Source organism: Rana temporaria, chromosome 4 (assembly GCF_905171775.1).
Source record: "Rana temporaria chromosome 4, aRanTem1.1, whole genome shotgun sequence".
NCBI lineage: Eukaryota > Metazoa > Chordata > Amphibia > Anura > Ranidae > Rana > Rana temporaria.
In genome coordinates this window covers 98,154,548-98,169,936 of record NC_053492.1, presented here as the reverse complement: position 1 = coordinate 98,169,936, position 15,389 = coordinate 98,154,548, and the positions used below count along the sequence as shown (strand labels likewise).

Here is a 15,389-nt window from a genome sequence, read left to right as displayed (position 1 = left end):
TTGTACATGATTGAAAGAAGGAAGTCAGAAGAGCTTTGCCTTATTCAATAAGCTCTGGAGACAATTGCCCTGCAGAGTGCAACTGCACTTGCAAAGTGAACTACCATATCTATTTTTATTAAGTAAATCAACCCCATTAAGTCTTTACGGGTATTGTACTAAAAGAAATGTTATACTTGCAAAATTACCATTAATAGCAACTAATTCAAATGTATCAGTAGGGCACTATGAAGATGAGGACACTAATTTCCCACCTTGTTTAGTTCACCTGTTTGTTAATAAGTAAATCACATGGCTGCATCCCTATACATAAAAAAGAAGACATGGTGAAGAGGTGCCTTTGTTTGACTGAACATCCGTCATAGGAGAAGGGCCAGAACTGTTCAAGCAAGCAGGAAGTCCACAGCTGGTCACATATCTGTGCTTTACAATAACGGTGAGCAGATGGGTTGACGTTGACTCCTAAATAGGATGGGCTACACCAGTTCCCTCTTTTATCAGCCAGTAAACAACTTATCAAACTGGTTGACAAAAGACTGCAATAAGTTGCCTGGTCTGATAAATACAGTATTTATTCTGCTGTCCTATGCAGCTGGTAAGTACCGTATATACTATATACTAGAGTATAAGCCAAGTTTTTCAGCACATTTTTTGTCTGCTGAAAATGCCCCCCTCGGCTTATACTCGAGTCATCTTTTTGCGCCTGATCTCCTCAAGTTTGTTGTCTGGGGGACCTACGGCTGGGGAGCACCGATTTTTCAAAGCCAGGCACCCCTTCCATAGACTCCCATGTTAAATGTCAGTCTAGTCATGGGCACAGGGAGGCATGGACACAGTGAGGCATGCACATGGACACAGTGAGGCATAGTGAGGCATGCAGATGGACACCTAAGGCTTATACGTGAGTCAATACGTTTTCCCATTTTTTTGTGGTAAAATTAGGTGCTTCGGGTAATATTCGGGTCAGCTAATACTCGAGTATATACGGTAATTCTTTCAAATTACATGGAAAGGGAGGTTCCAGTCAATGAGTGTGAAGATCAAAAATATGCAAAAACCTAACATACACCAAAATGCCACAGTAAGAGGCGACTTGCAAAATGACTTCTGTATTGAAGTCAATGGAAGTCACCCCCAAAGTAGTACAGGAGCCTTTTTTTAAGTCGGAGCGACTTGAGTCACTCCTATTAGAACGGTTCCATTGTACAGAACAGGACATGACTTGTCAGGCGGCTGAGCCGCCTAACGAGTCGCCCCTGTGTGAACCGGCTCTAACATTTCAGTACATTGCTAATCCACACTGCTGAAGCCAAATCTGTAGTTTTAGTTAGGCGTGTCAAATAAATTGAGGGCATAACAATACTTTGGAGGTCGCTAAGGTCACTAGGCATTTTACAACCTGAAACTGGTAGCATAGTTAGAGGAATGCAGATTGCTCACTTCTAATCTAACTCCAGGTGGGTCTACAAGGACTCCAACACAGATTGTGTCCTTCCATAATTAAACAGATGAATGCACCGTAATGTATTTTTTTCACAGTGCACCATATTAAAAAGACAGACAAATTAAGCTTTTTTTTTCTTTTCTTTTTGCTTTGGCACTGCTGTCTTCAGTTACCTGCTATGGTTCACCCAGGTGGGTAGCTGCAAGAGTGCCACTGGTGTTACCCAGAATACTAAAAATTTTATGTAGACCCTGTGTACTAAGCATAAAACCTGCCAAACACAAAACATCAAAAACACTACACTCAAAGTTAAAAGTCCTGGCACACATCAGCAAGGCAGGAGTAAACAGAAACGTGCAAATCTCTACAAGTTTGCCAAAAAATGCACATGAGGACTTCTCACTTAATAACAGATGGATCTTACCATCTTTCAAGAACTATATTTCTTCATGACAGTGACACTATTAATTATGAACAGCACTTTATTTTATAAATCAGAGACATGCTGTATTGGATAATGACTGGATATAACCATGTTCTCTAAAAAATAAAAACTTGTTCTTGAATTAAGTCATAGGACATAGAGTGGATGGTGAACTTGGAGTTCACTCATATACATGCCTTTTGGGCCTTTTCTTGTTGTTTTCATGGTATTGGAGGGCCATTTAAAAAAAAAAAAACGGCTTTCTTACTCTGGAGAAACAATTGGCCCACAAATTCAAATACATCTTAAAAGGTTAAATCAAATAAAGCCTACACACACCAGACTTAAAACACAATAATGATAGCTGGGACCTTTAGCCACTTTGATTTTATACATCAGTTATATTGTGAAGACAGCATAACCTAAAATGAGGACATGTGTGACATGTTCACTGTTATCAGTCAAGTTTTTATGATATAGATCAGGTATGATTAAATTACATGCACTTAACAGGACATAATGATATTTTAAAATGCTATATATTTGGCTGCTGTTCAAAGAAGACTGTTTTGCCCTTGAAACCCATATCAATGAATGTGTTTTAAATATGGTACACAGAAAATAACAGCTGTAATGAATTTGCCTGCTCTGTACTGTATAGTATCTCCTGCAGCTATTAGGTTAACAATAGTGCAATGGCCAAATCATAGCCACCCCAACCAACCATATCAAAATAAATCGGACACAATGCTATGGTTTTATGACACTATTAAGATGTACACTGTACTTCAAGAGCCACTGTACATGTAATTATAAATCCAGATAGCTTTGGACTTTGCTTTTTAATTCTATATAATTTAATGTAAATATCAAGACTACACATCAAACATCCATGGACAGTAGCCCTTACAGAGACTGTCCAGAAAAAAGTAAACAATACAATCTCTCAGGGCGTAGACTGTTTACCGAGTCACAAACTTGTACTCTTCTAAAACCCCTTAAACATCCACTATTATCCAAATGCATACATTTCCCTGGGAACCCTGAATCCCAGGTGCTCTATTAAGCAAATCTTGAATTGGGACGTCAGTGTTTGGCCCTGCCTTTTTTCCACTCCAATGGATCTTTGTTCTGAATGATGAGACCAATAGTTGAAATCTGCATAATCGCCCAGTAATTAATCAGATACAATCTTTATTTATGTTTGACCCAGTGCTATGAAATAGCTGTAACCTGGTTGGCAAAAACACTTTCCACTTCCTTAGATATACCATGAAGGCAAAAGTGAAGTTGAAACTTGAATAATAGAGCACCCGAACATTGAGGCTCCTGAGATGCTTTTGGAGAAAGCTAAACCTACCTGTGGGCAACTGGAAGTACATGCTTTTCAATGAACGTAGGCATTTTAGGAGATTTAAAAGGAATATAAGTACACTTCCAATGGAAGAGTGGAGGACCTTGAGCAACCAGGGCCCTTACCTAAAGCTAGATGTGAGGTTGTCTGATGGTAAGATGAAGTTCTGCTGTAGAAAATCTTTAGAGCTCAGTAGGTATTAATGGCAGAATCACGTCTTAACAACTAGTAGTATCAGCACAGTTAGTCTTAGACTGGCAACAGACATAATGGTATTCAGAGGATCCAAGCACTAAATTAGTTTGGTAGAACAGTCACTGATCACAGGTGCAAAGGTGCCCTCATATATACAACCATTTTCCTGATCCAACTGTTGGCAGACAGGTAATCTTATAAAGAAGCTGTATGGAGTATGAAGATTGCCACTGCTTACCTAACCATTAAAAACAGTCAAAATCATGCCAAAACTTGGCTTAGGTAATTTTTAAGTCGTTATCCCACACACATATGCAGACCCAAAGTTCTGACTGATCTGGACATCTTTTCTGGTCAGTGACTTAGAAATTGGTAAGCTCAGGGACAACTAGCATCTTAAGGAAGTGATGATCAGCAATGCCAGCCTCCATATTCCTCTCATCACAGGTCTCCTTTAAATCTGTGGAATCTTTAGAAACGTTAAGGTTAGACTTCACAAAAGTCTCTGCAGTTCTAAGATAGTTACTGAATTGAGGGCTGTAACTCACTGAACCAGTCCTGATCCCGAGCACATGGAAAATTTAAATTGTTTCCTTCATTCTTAAAGAAGACATGGCTAAACTTTGTTTTTTACTTTATTTCCCTATGCATTCATATATGCTGGTTAATTTTCTTTCTTACATACCACACTGGAGCACCACATAGTGAGCAGTTTATGAGGTATGGCTATTGTCCTTCAAAAAAGCTAGAAAGCTGGACTTCTTAAAGCTTTCTACCTTAAAAACTAAACCAAGGCAAGCTTGATGCAACTGAAATCCTAAAGCAAACCTCAAAGTATTCAAATGCATATGTTCTGTAGAGAATCAAAGGGTCAACCATTTTTCTGCAGCAAATCATAGAGAATGGGAATGCAGGTCATCTGTTCACAAGGAATGTGTATCCCATTTAATGTAGGTGATTGGCTGACTGCATCACAATGATATTGGCTCAAACCTCAAAATGGCTACCTTCAATTTTAAAGGAGTTGTCCATACCATTGAAAAATGAATATGGTAAACACAGCAGCAAACAAGCAGCAACAAACTATAATGCTCCCCCGCTGCAAGCTATAACATCTATTGCCTTTTCATAACAGCAGTGCTTGGAATTTTAATATGTACATGACAATTGAATTAAGGAAACCAATTCCTTTGTCAAGCCTGACCATTAGAGGAAAGGACTTCAGTTTGCAATAAGCATTTGCTATACCTAGGGAAACATTTACCATGAATCGTTTTTAATTATGAAGTGGACAGGAAGCTACATAGTCAGTAAAGAGCTTTGATATAAAAAAAAAAACAAAAAAAAAACAAATTGCATACAAAGCCATTAACCTATAAGCAAAATGCAAATATTGTAAGCAATGAGGAAACTTTAAAATGTTGTAAATCCCTTTAATGTTGGGATTCTAACTGTGCAATGGGTTCAGGTGGCACCATCTTCAACAATTCTGGTCTTGTGTAAGCAGCACTTAAGCCACAGTTTGGGGGTAGATGGGGGATAGCAGAGGAAACTGCATAATGACTACATACAAAACATGTAGTCACCCCCTTCAGAACATGGCTCCTAAGGTCACATTCACTTCACATGCAAGATGGTCATTAGAAGACTGAGTCTAAAGCCTTCAAATATTTGAGCATCTTAAAACAACCTAGAGACGGGCGATGCCAAGCTGTAAGATATTAGTATGAGTCATTTCTGGAATGCAACTTTAAACACTTGTGAAACATTCCAACTTGCTAAAGACAGCTGGTCTGCAGTGCCATTGCAGTTCAGAGTATTATCCTAAAAGTGTATGTAGCTAAATACTGTCCCCACCCTACTTGCCCAATATCTGTGACTAAGATATTTTCAGTTCCAATAACCTTCAATATTCCAGAGCAATATGTAAACAGGTCTTTCACATAAACTTGTGTTCAAGGCATAGCCTTCAAGGGCAATGTGTAGAAAACAAAATGTCGGCAGAAGTGCATAGAGCTGTTTAATACCTAATAACAATTGTTCTCACTATAATACTTGGTGATGTGATGAGGTCTAGTAATAAGAAGGCACATAATACAAAAAACAAGGAAAAAAAAACCCACAAACAAGTAGTCGAGTCACAAACGTTAAGTCCTTTTGCACAGTGCCTTTAAACAGTAATGCTATGAAAGTTTTATTGTGAAAGGCACAGTATAGAATCTATATATAAAAACAAAAATATATACTCAACATTCTTGTTCACGTTGGGCCTGAGTTATTATAAAAATGTAAATAGTCTTCCATAGGCACAAAATAATCTCAATTAATAACACTGCTCAGAGGGCACTGGGGAGCCAGTACCTGCTTGCAACATACTAGAGGCTAAGCTAGGCTGCTGAAAGCTGATTTAAATGGTTATTTGTCACTGACCACCACTGCGCCTTTGCACTGTGTTATTAAGGATGCCCATTGGTATTTTTATTACAGTATGTCCTTATGACAAAAAATTATTATTCACATTTGAATAAATGTTTTCTGTCACTACAGAATAAAAGGATATCTTAAAAAAAAAAAACTTTATACATATTGAACATCATTTCTAAAATCTCCTAAGTTTGAGGGGTTTGTGTTGATTTTAGTATGAAAAGAATATTATGTGTGTTTAGCACCACTTTAGTTTCCTAACCTGAGAAGCATTTGAACCAATAAAATATGGCCGACATATAGTCCAATATCCTGTCATCGCTTTATATATTTCCCTTTAAAAGAGATTGTGTACGTACAAAAGAAAAGAAAACATATAATAACAACCAAAGCAAGTCGTGTTCTGATATTGTAGAGGTGAAGATTGTGAATCTGTAGGAAGTGTATGAAACTCTTGCTGTGACCCTGGTTTTACTGACTTCAGCTGCTGCGATGCATGGAAACCTGGGTATTATGTGTTCTTGCTGTTATCTGTGCAGACCGGACAGCAAGATCCTTCCTTGAATACTGGCACCAAGCAATGAGTTGGAGGGCAGGATTCCACAAAACATGTAATTGAGCCATCCTGGAAAATAAATTATCAGTTTTAATTAGATATAAAACAGCTGGTATAGTTTAGGAAAGAACCATTAAGATCATTGTAAGGTCCACCAAAAGTGTACAAAGTCTTTCAATACCGTCCTGGTTTACAATCTAGGATAAACTAGGTATGGATAGAGTAAGGATGATTAAGAAACCCAGTACGTCTGCATCATTGGGGAGATTTGCAGCGGGGACACAGACAGCAATACAAAGCCAATTGTTTATAATTACTTCCTGGACAGACTTTGTGTCATGACACAGGAAGGAGTTGACCAGCTGACCTCATTAGCACACACCCTGCATTATCCACCCTCAGCTGGTCAACTCCTTCCTGCTTCATGACCTAAAGTCTTTCCAGGAATTAAGGCTGAAGTAATGGAGCAGTGTTTACAAACAGCCATTAAGGCAGTGAGGTAAGCGTGTGTAGAATAAATGGAAAACATTTTTAATTTTGCAAAAGAAGTACATTAATGCTATATTTGTGCATAGGAGAGCTTGAATAAAAAATAAATAAATAAAAGATAAACAAAAAGGTGACCTTAGAATTTAAAGCAGTAGTCACCAAACTGTGGCCCTTTGCTTGCTTTTATCTGGCCCTTGGGGCGCCATTTCATCCACTGACACCAACATTGGGTCATAATTCCCTGCACTGACACCAATGAAGGGGCACAATTCTTCCCAATGACACCTATGATGGGGCACAATTCCTCCCACAAACACCAACGATGAAGCATCATTTATTCCCACTGATGTCAGGACATTTTCTACTTTGTAAAGTCTGAAGGACAGTCAACTGGCCATTTTGTTTAGAAAGTTTAAGGCAGGGGTCTCATTAATAATATTTAAAAAAGGGTAAGTGGGCTGCATAGAGCCCTGACCTCAACCCTACTGAACACCTTTGGGATTAATTGGAATGTCAAAAGCAAACCAGGTCTTCTCGGCCAACATCAGGTCCTTGGCTTAAATAGGCACAAATTCACTCTGTAAACATTGTGAAAAGCCTTTCCAGAAGAGTTAAAGACTGTTACAGGCAGTGGCAGCCGGTCCATAAGGGATGTCGCCGTCGCCCCCCCTTCCCCCCAAATGTTTCCAAAGTTAGTTTACAAATAACAAAGCTAATCATAGAACAATTTACTTTTAAATAACCATTAATATGACTAACATTTTTTATGTTAAATGTCATATTAATAGCTATTTAAAAATAAATCATATTATCATTTATTTAAAAACAAAAATTGTTCTGTGTGTGCACTGTGCTGGGTGCTAGGCTAATGGGTTTCTATTAGGTCTGTCAATTTTTTACAAGCATGTGAGTCCAAGGCTCTAATTGGCTTATTTTAGGTTATCCTAACAACAAGGAAGCTGCCGGGTATCAGGGGAGCCATGACCGCTGGAGGGCTCCATTTGTAAGTAAGCCTTATGGCATCTTCTGGTGAGTGCCGACCTGGAGGGGTTTGTTTGGGCTCCCCCCCCCCAAAAAAAAAAATGTTTTAGCACCAGCCACCACTGGTTAAAGTAATTGTTAAAAAAAAACAAGAACAGTAACATTTTGCTCTAACGGTTGATAGCAGTGGACAGATCTTCCCCAATAGAAGCTGCCCAAACTTCAAGTATCTACTTTTTGGTGGACTAACCCTTTGCTCCACCAAGACACTGACCACATGGAGTATTTATGTTCACCTCAAATCTCTTAAAGGTATTACAATTTACCCACAGTATGGAAACACACTGGAGGGTAAGGTATAGTGGAGTAAAAATATTTACATGTCGTTTAGTTATCCAAATGGTACAACAGCCTATATTTTAACACTGCATCTGCATTTTTTGCGTACATGTGGAGGGAAAAGACAGCACTGAAGGATTTTTTTTTTTATGTGTATATATTTATAAATGATAGAGTAGGAATATTGCTTATTGCTACTTACTTTACATTCACATTTTGTACAAGGATCTTTTCTCCATCTTTCATTAGTGGCATATGGTTTTCCAGTTTCATCAGTGCAGTCTGTGCTGCTTACGCGAGATTCGAGGTTCTTGATCTAAATATAAAAAAAGATGACAAATTGAAGAGCAGTGCATGAAGCTGGACAAGGACCGTTGAAAGGGTGCACAGGCTCCATCTGTCTGCCCAATGTTCTTTAGGGCACCGTTTCTCAACTCCAGTCCTCAAGGTGCCCCAACAGGTCACCTTTTTAGGATTTCCCTTAGATGAAACTGCTGTGGTAATTACTAAAGGCACTAATACACGGTTCAAATTTCAAAAGAATTTTCTTTCGAAAATCGCATCAAAGAATTTTTGTACGAATTCCTCACCGTTAGTGGGCTGCAGCAACAGACAATTTTTTTGAAAAACTAACGATTTCTGATCAATGATGGGAGAATCATGCGAGAAATGTAATAGAAAAAAAAGGACGATTCCAGTTAATCCTACATTCTACTAATTCTTTAGGTAAGACAAAAGGAGTTTCGGTACTGATATCCAGTCAGACCCCTTTCCAGACAATAGACACCCTAATAGACCCTGAAGGGAGATACATTTTCCTCAAAGGGAAACTGAGTCAACACCCCATCACTATCGCAAACATCTATGCCCCAAATGTTAGACAGGTAGCCTTCTTCCGCAAAATTAAAGAGCTACTGACAACTTTCGCCTCTGGCACCCTCATTCTTGGAGGAGACTTCAACACTCCCTTAAACCCTCTCATAGATACCTCGAATGGAACTTCAAGTTTAACGTATAGAGCCTTGAAACAAATTAAAAACCAATTCCAGGAGCTGGCATTGCATGATGTCTGGAGAATTCTAAACCCTCAGACCAAAGATTATACCTACTTTTCTAATGTCCACCAAAAGTATTCTAGAATTGACTATTTTCTTCTCTCACAACCAGACCTACCTCTATTGACTAAATCAAATATTGAGTCAATGACCATATCTGACCATCACCCAATCACCATGACGCTTACATTCCCAGATAGAAATAACATAACTAAAACGTGGAGACTGAACACCACAGTACTGAAAGATCCAGTGCATATTTCAAAGTTCAAGGACACATTGAATGATTATTTTCTACGGAATGAAAATGGAGACACTTCATTCATAACACAATGGGAAGCACACAAATGTGTCATTAGAGGAGAATTTATTAGGAAACTGACAAGCATAAAAAAAGAACAACAATCCAAAATAAAATCTCTACTTGAACGCATACACCAATTAGAACGAACTCATAAAAGAACTGTGGCGGGTTCGACATTCGAGGAACTAACTAAGACAAGAACGCTGTTGGCAGAAGAACTAAATTTGAAAATCAAAAGGCAATATATCCTGAGACACAAAATATACTATGAACAGGGAAATAAGTGTGGTAAATTACTGGCAAAAGCTGTTCAAGCTAAGAGAACTGCTAATACTGTTCACCACATAAGAGACAAACAAGGCGAGTTGCGGTCTTCGAATGAGGAAATTGCCAAACAGTTCGAATCATACTATCACGATCTATACAATATTCCATCTAATCCAAAATGCCCACAGGGATCAGACAAACGAAATAAGCTCATCCAGGAATTTCTTGGAAAATATAGTCCACCCCAAATATCCGAGAATGTTGCCAAGGAACTTGAAAACCCCATCTCCAGTCCAGAATTTGACAGAGCCCTAAAAGAGATGAAAATAGGCAAAGCCCCGGGCCCAGATGGACTACCCCTACAATATTACAAAACTTTTACTGATATATTGAAGCCAAGGTTTCTGAAAACATTTCAGACACTACATTCGGAACAAAACCCCCCCAAACAATTGCTAGAGGCCCACATCGCGGTAATACCCAAAGAAGGAAAAGACGTGACACAGGTCAGCAATTACAGACCAATTTCACTAATAAATGTTGATGTAAAGATATATGCCAAAATATTGGCAAATAGAGTCCTCCCCCTGCTAACCTCTCTTGTAGCCCTGGACCAAGTGGGATTCATCCCGGGGAGGGAGGGTCGGGATAACACAATAAAGGCCCTCAACATTAATCACTGGCTAATGTCGAATCAGAAACAGGGCTTTTTCTTATCCCTAGACGCCGAGAAGGCGTTCGACAGAGTGGCCTGGGACTTCATGGACGCAGTGTTAACACACATTGGCTTTTTACCTCAAATGAGAGCCTATATCAAAGTCCTGTATTCTAATCCTACCGCCAGAGTTCGGGTCAATGGACATCTGTCGGGCGCCTTCAATTTGCGTAATGGAACCAGACAGGGATGCCCTCTTTCCCCCCTATTATTTGTACTAACACTCGAACCCCTTTTAAATAAAATTAGATCAAACGAAGATATCAAAGGAATTGAGATCCAGAATACTACATACAAATTGGCAGCCTTTGCAGACGACCTGCTCCTCTTCCTTTCAGAACCTCACATAACCCTACCTAACCTTCTTAAAGACCTGGAACATTTCCATTTATTGTCTAATCTAAAAATAAACCATTCCAAATCTAATGCCCTCAACATCTCAATACCTTCCAGTGTAATAGACCTATGTAAAAAAAACTTTTCATTCAACTGGGCAAAACGAAGCATCAAGTATTTGGGAATTGAAATCTCTTCTGATCTGAAAGACCTTTTCCATCTCAATTACATACCAGCAATGAAGGAAACACAAGAGGATCTAAAGAGATGGAATTCACTTAATATTTCTTGGTTCGGACGAGCTTCATTAATCAAAATGACTATCCTACCGCGGTTCCTCTACATCATGCAAACATTGCCTATCAAAATTCCCCTTTCATTCTTCAATACCTTCCGTAAAGCTTGTTCCTCCTTTATCTGGAGAGGCAGGCCCCCAAGAATTAGATTTACCAGACTAAATCTGCCCAGAAATGGTGGAGGCATAGCTTTACCTGATCTAAGAAAATACCATCAGGCGGCCCTACTAACAAGAATCGTGGACTGGAACCTACATCATAGGGTGAAAGATTGGGTGAACCTTGAACAATCCCAATCCCCTCACGATTTAAAATATTTACCTTGGATTAACCCCAAATATCACTCAAAGTCAATCAAAACACATCCCATTATAGGCCCCACCCTAGAGATCTTTCGCTACACCTTCAAGAGCATAAATCCTTCCCCTTGGCTAGGTCCTCTAACACCACTTTTAAGCAACCCAGACTTTCCTCCTGGTCTGGAAAAATCGTTCCCGACGCATAAGTGGCCTCACAGCAATGTCCTATCTAAACACTTCTTTAAAAATGACAGGTTCTTATCTAGAGAGGACCTACTCAAGAACATCAAGCCCTGTATCTTATCACATTGGAACTATATCCAAATCAAGCACTTTTTAACCAAGAGAGATAATATTCACCATTGGACAAGACCCTTGACAATGTTAGAGAAATTATGCACCAAAAATACTCCTCAAAGACACATTATCTCATCCCTTTACAACTCACTATTTGAGGACTCCAACGACTTCTCCAGTTCATCATGTAAGGCGTGGGAGAGAGATTTAGACGCAACTTTGTCAATCGAAGACTGGGAAAAAATATATTTGTATGCCCAAAAAGGATCACTCAATGTGGCCACACAAGAAAGTTGTTACAAGATCATAACCAGATGGTACAGAACCCCTTCTACCCTACACAAAATTTCACCTCAGGTATCTGACAGATGCTGGAGATGTAAACGCGAGGAGGGCTCGATGCTACATATTTGGTGGTCATGCCCCTTAATTCAATCTTTCTGGATATCGGTACACGAAACTGTTAAACAGGTTACCTCAGAGAACCTGAGCTTTACGCCGCTTCAATACCTACTACACTATAACTCTATCCCTAGGAAACAATACCTGAAATCCCTCTCCATGATCATGATCAATGCGGCGCGACAGTGCATTCCATGTCACTGGCGATCCCCCCATGTGCCAACAAAAGTGGAATGGTTTCGGAGAATTAATAACATAGAAAGAGTTGAAGAAATTATCAGCATCTCCCAAGAGAGAATTGTCCATTTCTCAGCGATTTGGTCCAACTGGACTACATTTAAGGTATCTCAAAATTACCAGCAGGTTATTTCATGAAAGTGGTCTAAAGACAGGAAAACACCTTAGATTTCAGTATATATACAATCTTTCCTCTATCTACTTATGTCACTACGGTTAAAATGTCATGGAGAATTTTTTTTTTTTTTTTTTTTTTTGTCTCTCCCTTTCCCCTCCCTCATACCCCCTCCCACACACCGGCACAATATGCACTTACATGTGCATACATATATTTCTTCTCTTTTTTTGCTTTAGTCAGAAAACAGTAGAAAATGAGAAAACACAACTTAAGGTGATAGTTCTGCTATTTATGCTTGATTTCCGAAGATAATCCTTGTAATAACTAAACAGTTGTATTCTATCTATGCAAAAATTATTTTATTGTCAAATTGCCTGCTTATTGTATTATGTACTTTGTATGGTACACTGTTATTCACCCAATAAAGAATTTATGAAATAAAAAAAAAAAAAAAAAAAAGAAAAAAAAATGCGCATTTGAAAGAAAAGAATATTCCCGGAGAGAAACGAATATTCCCGGAGAGAAACGAATATTCCCAGAGAGAAACAAATATTCCCGGAGAGAAACAAATATTCCCGGAGAGAAACAAATATTCCCGGAGAGAAACAAATATTCCCAGAGAGAAACAAATATTCCCAGAGAGAAACAAATATTCCCGGAGAGAAACAAATATTCCCGGAGAGAAACAAATATTCCCGGAGAGAAACAAATATTCCCGGAGAGAAACAAATATTCCCGGAGAGAAACAAATATTCCCGGAGAGAAACAAATATTCCCGGAGAGAAACAAATATTCCCGGAGAGAAACAAATATTCCCGGAGAGAAACAAATATTCCCGGAGAGAAACAAATATTCCCGGAGAGAAACAAATATTCCCGGAGAGAAACAAATATTCCCGGAGAGAAACAAATATTCCCGGAGAGAAACAAATATTCCCAGAGAGAAACAAATATTCCCAGAGAGAAACGAATATTCCCAGAGAGAAACAAATATTCCCGGAGAAAAACAAATATTCCCGGAGAGAAACAAATATTCCCGGAGAGAAACAAATATTCCCGGAGAGAAACAAATATTCCCGGAGAGAAACAAATATTCCCGGAGAGAAACAAATATTCCCGGAGAGAAACAAATATTCCCGGAGAGAAACGAATATTCCCGGAGAGAAACAAATATTCCCGGAGAGAAACAAATATTCCCGGAGAGAAACAAATATTCCCGGAGAGAAACAAATATTCCCGGAGAGAAACAAATATTCCCGGAGAGAAACAAATATTCCCGGAGAGAAAATAATATTTAAGGGAACATGAAGGTTTGGTAGGCCGAATTTCGAAAATCAATGGTGGCATCATCGGATCACAAAAAAAACGAACTTTCTGATTTTGAAAAGAAAATTTGTTCGAAATTCGACCGTGTATGGCCCGCTTTAGGCAGTGAAACTGATCAAATCACCTGTGTAAAATAATGGACAGTCTAAAAACATGACCTGTTGGGGCCCCTTGAGGACTGGAGTTGAGAAACACTGTTTTATTTAACTTCAAGAAGCAGTAGAAGACACATGAGCTCCGGCGTTGTAGTTTCTGTTCTCTCATTCACTTCCTGGTATGCATCGCTCGTTCATGTAAGAACTACATTTCCCAGTATGAATTGCGGCACGCCCAGTAATTCACACCTCCTTGAAGTCTCTAACATGTAGAGAGCATCCTGCAGCACAGATGTAGTTCCCAGGAGGGGGTGAGCACGTTACTGACCACTGCAGTAAAGCCTCCCTTCACGGTGGTGAGTAACAGACGAGCAGGAAGTGAACAGAACAGAGAAGAAATAGAGCATTTCTGAGCAAAAACTAACAATGAGCAAGTGAAAAGAAGAATGTCTGCAGGTAAAAGATGCTTATTATGAAAAAAAATCCTTTACAATCCCTTTAAGTACTTGCACTGCTTGCATTTACATGTTATTTTTAAAGCTGCACTATATTCACCTCCAATGGTGACATCTACATTTTTTTAGCCATCTTGTATGGCTTGGCTGGTATGATGCAACTACCACACACATAGGTGGGAGTTCACTTCTCATGCAGTTGAGGTATGAATGTTAAAAAAAACAAACAACGGTTTTAACCCCCCCCCCCCCCCCCCAACCAAAATGAAAACATTTTGGCTTTTTATATACTTTACCACTATCCGACTGCCTTCAACAGATATACTGAGGCAAATCCTTCCGGGGCTGAAGTGGTTAAGCCTACACATTTTTTCACATTTGGCATCATATACATAGTCTTTATATGAGAGTACCTGTTTCCTTAGACTTGTTATTGTCTTTTGCAAATCAAGCACAAACTCTTTGAAGTCATTCACTAGTGGCAGATTGGCTGTTTGCTTGGTGGTTACAGTTGTGTTCACAATAATCTCTGGCAAGCTGGAAAAGGGCACATAGAACAGTTAAACTAAGCACTTTGTAAAGAAATGCAAAAACAAACAAAAAAAAAAGAGCCAACATTATTTTCCAAATTCACCCCAAATATCCTTGAACCCTGTGGAGAGCAGGAACAAGAAACAAACCCTCACCTTCATGCACCTGATCCACCAAAATAAATTCTAAAATTGTGCCCTTGCTCAAAATGGCAATGTCTATACACAATTTATGCTCAGCATTAAAATTAAAATGTTTAAAAAAATATATATTTTTAGTAAGGTATGTAATAAAGATTGCCCTTTAAGGATTTTGTTAACCACTTCGTTACCGGGCCTATTTTGGCACTTCTCTCCTTTATGTAAAAATCACAATTTTTTTGCTAGAAAATTAATCAGAACCCCCAAACATTATATATTTTTTTTTAGCAGACACCCTAGGGAATAAAATG

General features: G+C 38.9%; 1 protein-coding gene across 1 annotated transcript in view; it reads right to left on the bottom strand.

Moving 5' to 3' along the window:
• Positions 1-1,638: 1,638 nt before the first annotated feature.
• PXDN (peroxidasin) overlaps positions 1,639-15,389 on the bottom strand; it is a 185,246-nt gene continuing 171,495 nt past the window's right edge. Inside the window, exons 21-23 of the mRNA XM_040348667.1 lie at positions 14,821-14,944; positions 8,409-8,522; positions 1,639-6,466 (exon numbers count right to left, since the gene is read on the bottom strand). Coding sequence (XP_040204601.1) covers positions 6,353-6,466; positions 8,409-8,522; positions 14,821-14,944 — 352 coding nt within the window. The 3' untranslated portion in view covers positions 1,639-6,352. The remainder of the gene's footprint in view (positions 6,467-8,408; positions 8,523-14,820; positions 14,945-15,389) is intronic.